Source organism: Triticum dicoccoides, chromosome 4A, assembly GCF_002162155.2.
Source record: "Triticum dicoccoides isolate Atlit2015 ecotype Zavitan chromosome 4A, WEW_v2.0, whole genome shotgun sequence".
NCBI lineage: Eukaryota > Viridiplantae > Streptophyta > Magnoliopsida > Poales > Poaceae > Triticum > Triticum dicoccoides.
Genome location: NC_041386.1, coordinates 188,673,749 through 188,677,577, shown reverse-complemented (window position 1 = coordinate 188,677,577; position 3,829 = coordinate 188,673,749). Strand labels below are relative to the sequence as shown.

Below are 3,829 nucleotides of genomic sequence, written 5' to 3'. Positions count from 1 at the left end.
TTGGTCCCCTTCCTTGGTCACGTCGATCCGCGCGGTGGCGCATTCTTCTCCGGCCTCGAAGTCCTCCTCCTCCTTGTTGAGCTCGATCTTCGCCTCACGAAGACCCTTCGTGGTCGGCCAAAGGGCATCGCCGTTCTCGTCGAACTTGCTCTACGCCCGTGCGGCCACTGCCGCAGGAGAGAGCATCGCGCTCCCTGGCCTGCTTCGAGCGCCATGCCTCGACCGGGGGACGGCTGGAGCTGCCGGCCTCGATGTTGTGACGGGCTTGCTTGTGTGGACCGCCGCGGCCCTGCGGCCACCATGCCCTCCCCACCCCTCCCGGGCATTGATATGCTCAAAAGGGATTGTGCGCGCAAGAAACGGTCGCCGGAGTGGGTGAATTTCGCGCCGGAGCAAGGGGATTTACGTCGGAGGCGGATGGGGAAAATGGCTAATAAGAACCCTAAATCGGCTGGAATCCGGTACATATAGCAGTGGAGCCGGGATTTTTTACTGGATCTGCTCGGACCGAAATTTTACCGTTTCGTGTGAATCGACCGAAATTATGAGGGCCGGCGGGATCAGCCCCGCCTCTCGCATGGTAGACGCTACTTCTGTGGTTCCAATCAACGCAATCCCATCGTCTATCATATCGTCTCCGAGTTCGAACTCCCCACTTCCTGGCCAATCAATCGTTCCAACGATGTGCTCCTGCGCGCCCCTCCCCCACCCACCCTTCAAACCCGCGCCCGCGCCCCATCCAAACCTAAACCCAAATCCCAACGCCGCCTCCGCGCACGGACCAACACTGCTCCGCTGCGCCCTCGTCGCGCGCGCGGCCGCAAGGGACGATCCGCCGCCGGCGCCGTCCAGCTTCGACTTCCTGGCGCTGAAGCGGGAGCTCGAGGAGCAGGAGGAGGCGGTGGTCCCTGTGGATGCGACGGAGGGAGGAGGAGACGAGGTTGTTAACGAGGAAGATGGCGAGAGGGAGCCAAAGAGGATTGTTAGCAGCGGGAGGAGGACAGGGAGGCAAATGGCGAGGCGGTCGGGGCTGCTCGCGAAGCAGGTGATCAGCGTCAGCTCAGCGCGGAGCCTCGGGTTCGTGTCTCAGCTGTGGGTCGACGCCTCGTCGGTACGGGCTCCTCCTCCCTGCACCTGTTTTCGGTTGGCCAAACTATCTGATGTGACTTTGGCCAGTTCATGAGTGGCGATTACAAATTACGGTTCACATCCTTGTGTTTGTTTGTTACTGTAGTTGTTCCCGCATTCTATATGAGTGGCACGATCTAATATCACGACAATGCTTTCCTTGGTTATCTATCAACTATCATCACGACTAACAAATTTAGTTGTTCTGCTCGGTCTCAAGTCATACTACCTGTGATATGTTTAGTGTAAAGTGCAATGTGTATTGTGTTAATGTTCTAGCGTAATTGGCAGATCTGGCTTGTCATTTCTTCTTCTTCTTCTATTGGCACACATTTCCTAGCTGCTAAGGGGTCCTTTCCTCCATAAAGTTTGGATTCCACTCTCTGTATCAGATCAACGAACTGTGGATGCTTTCTAGTAAACTGTGACACATAGAGGGTCAGCTACATCCTTGCTTAGGCAATACTGAGTAATTTTAAGGGTCCATTTAGTATTATGACTAACGAGCACTAAAGGATTGATCAGGAAACAGGGGCATTCGACCCACCTTTTGGTTTGGACACCAAATCATCATGAAGTTTCTAAAGTATTTGATGATGTAGCCTCTAGAGTGTTCTAGCCTTTAAAATTTCAACTTCCAATTAAAAGTTTGTCAGAAGAAACAAATACAATTTACTTCTTAAGGCCCAGTGAACCAGGAGTGTCTTGATGCCAACCTAACTGTACGAGAAAAATGAAGATGGATAAAAAAATAAGAATGTATCCTCTTCATCTTCCTCAGCCAGCGAAGCTCAGGGACTCTTTGATTCGTAGGATTTCCCAAATGCAGGAATAGGAAAAACGTGGGATTGGAATGGCATGTCATCTTGAATCCTACATGATTGTATGAGTGTTTGATTGTGCATAAGAAAAACGTAGGATTCTTTCAAAGAGGTTTGAGTGGATGGAAAATTTCCTATGAAATCTAGTGCAAATGAATCCTATGGAAAAATTCCTATGGTTTACAATCCTACGAATCAAACAACCCACATAGGAAAAAATCCTAAGGATTAGAATCCTTCAAAATTCCTTTGAGAATCCTTTGAATCAAAGAAGCCCTTGGAAGTTGAAATTTTAAAGGCTGGAACACTCTAGAGGCTACATCATCAAATACTTTAGAAACTTCATGATGATTTGGTGTCCAAACCAAGCCTACTTGTCATCAGTATCAATCATCAATATTACCTGTTTTTTTCTGGCAACATCCTCGCTGATGAGTCCAAATAGCCCTCACTTTATGATGTGCGCCTTCAGTAGAGAAATTGCCCACAAGTAAGTAACTTTAGGAGTATATTATTTGGTGTTGGCAAACAAGAACGAAGGTCACATTATTGCTCCAAGTATTAACAATCTGTAATAACGCTGCAATGAGGGTACGCCTGACCTTGTGGGTCCTATCCTAGTTTATAGTCATATATCAAATCTGGTATTGGATCTAGTTTATTATCATAGACCACGCTCCACCTTCCTCTTATTATTTCGAAGAAATCCTCTTATGTTTTGATATGAATCTTCCTCTTCTTAGGATTCACATGTTTAAACAGAACATTTTCCTAGTCGTAAAAATATGGTACTCAATTGCCACAGTTGAACAATCTTTTATTCTGAGTCAGCCATCATCATATGCTAGCTAAACACATGTGCTTTGCCACAGATGGAAAATTTTAACTGATCATGTTAAGTTATTGTCGTCGTCACAGTTTCCTCTACGCTGTCGTGGCCATCTGAGGTCCTCCCAGAGCAGCTTAGGTCTTTGCATTGTACCCCGCGTTATGCTTAATTTCCATTAGAGATTTTTCTAGAGGTGGTTGAGTTGGTTTGTGGAAAATCTTCATTGTATTGACAGTTAGTTTTTTATATTTGCTGTTAGATGTTTCTAGGAACGTTGGAAATAGAGGTGGGAAGCATGGATGAACTGCGCCTCAGCAATTAGTGCTCATAAGATAGGAAAGATGACATACCTATTTAGGAAGTGTTATGTTTTGTGGTAATAATCATTTTTAACATTAATGCCACGGTTTTTTCTTGATTTTGTTCTATTTCATTTTTCTCCAGTGGGTTGTGGCATTGGTTGAAGTGAGGCCAAGCTTGCTTTCAGGAGATGCGGACAAATTCCTTTTTGACGATATATATCAGGTTGAATATTCAAGAATGCTCGTTTATTTTTCAATGTACCCTTTATTCTTGTTATCCACCTTGACATAGTGAAGTATATATTCTTATTAATAGTGCAGCAGAAACTTCAGTTATAATGATATGCAAGGTACTAATTGCTTTTGTAGATTGGAGATGTTGTGCTTGTTGAGGATGAATCTGTGGTTGAGAACGAATTTAAGCTAGTTGGGCTGCATGGCTTGGTATGTTATCTTTATAAATTCAAACAAGGTCTTATTTTTCTGATTTTACTAGATATTTATAGCTTAGGACATCAGCCTTAAAATGTGAAGTGCTAGGTTGTTTTGTATGCCATTTTACAATTTGTAAGCACGTTCTCTTGCATTCTTCCTGTTATGCCCCCATTTACCATTACTCTCATGGATAAATGGATGTACTTCCCAATGTTTCTCAGTGGAGAGTGAACACAGGATTTTAGAGAACAACAGGAGCGCCTAGGAGCAAGACAAGTGAATCTAAACTATAATCCTTAATTCTTGTGCCCATG

General features: G+C 45.1%; 1 protein-coding gene across 2 annotated transcripts in view; it reads left to right on the top strand.

Annotated features, from left to right (window-relative positions):
• The first annotated feature begins 293 nt into the window (after nucleotides 1–293).
• The window catches only part of LOC119285613, a 5,015-nt gene continuing 1,479 nt past the window's right edge, over nucleotides 294–3,829 (top strand). Inside the window, exons 1-3 of one of the 2 annotated variants that reach the window (XM_037564943.1) lie at nucleotides 294–1,111; nucleotides 3,223–3,303; nucleotides 3,450–3,524. In XM_037564943.1, coding sequence (XP_037420840.1) covers nucleotides 545–1,111; nucleotides 3,223–3,303; nucleotides 3,450–3,524 — 723 coding nt within the window. In that variant the 5' untranslated portion in view covers nucleotides 294–544. The remainder of the gene's footprint in view (nucleotides 1,112–3,222; nucleotides 3,304–3,449; nucleotides 3,525–3,829) is intronic. The other variant, XM_037564942.1, reaches the window with a different exon arrangement.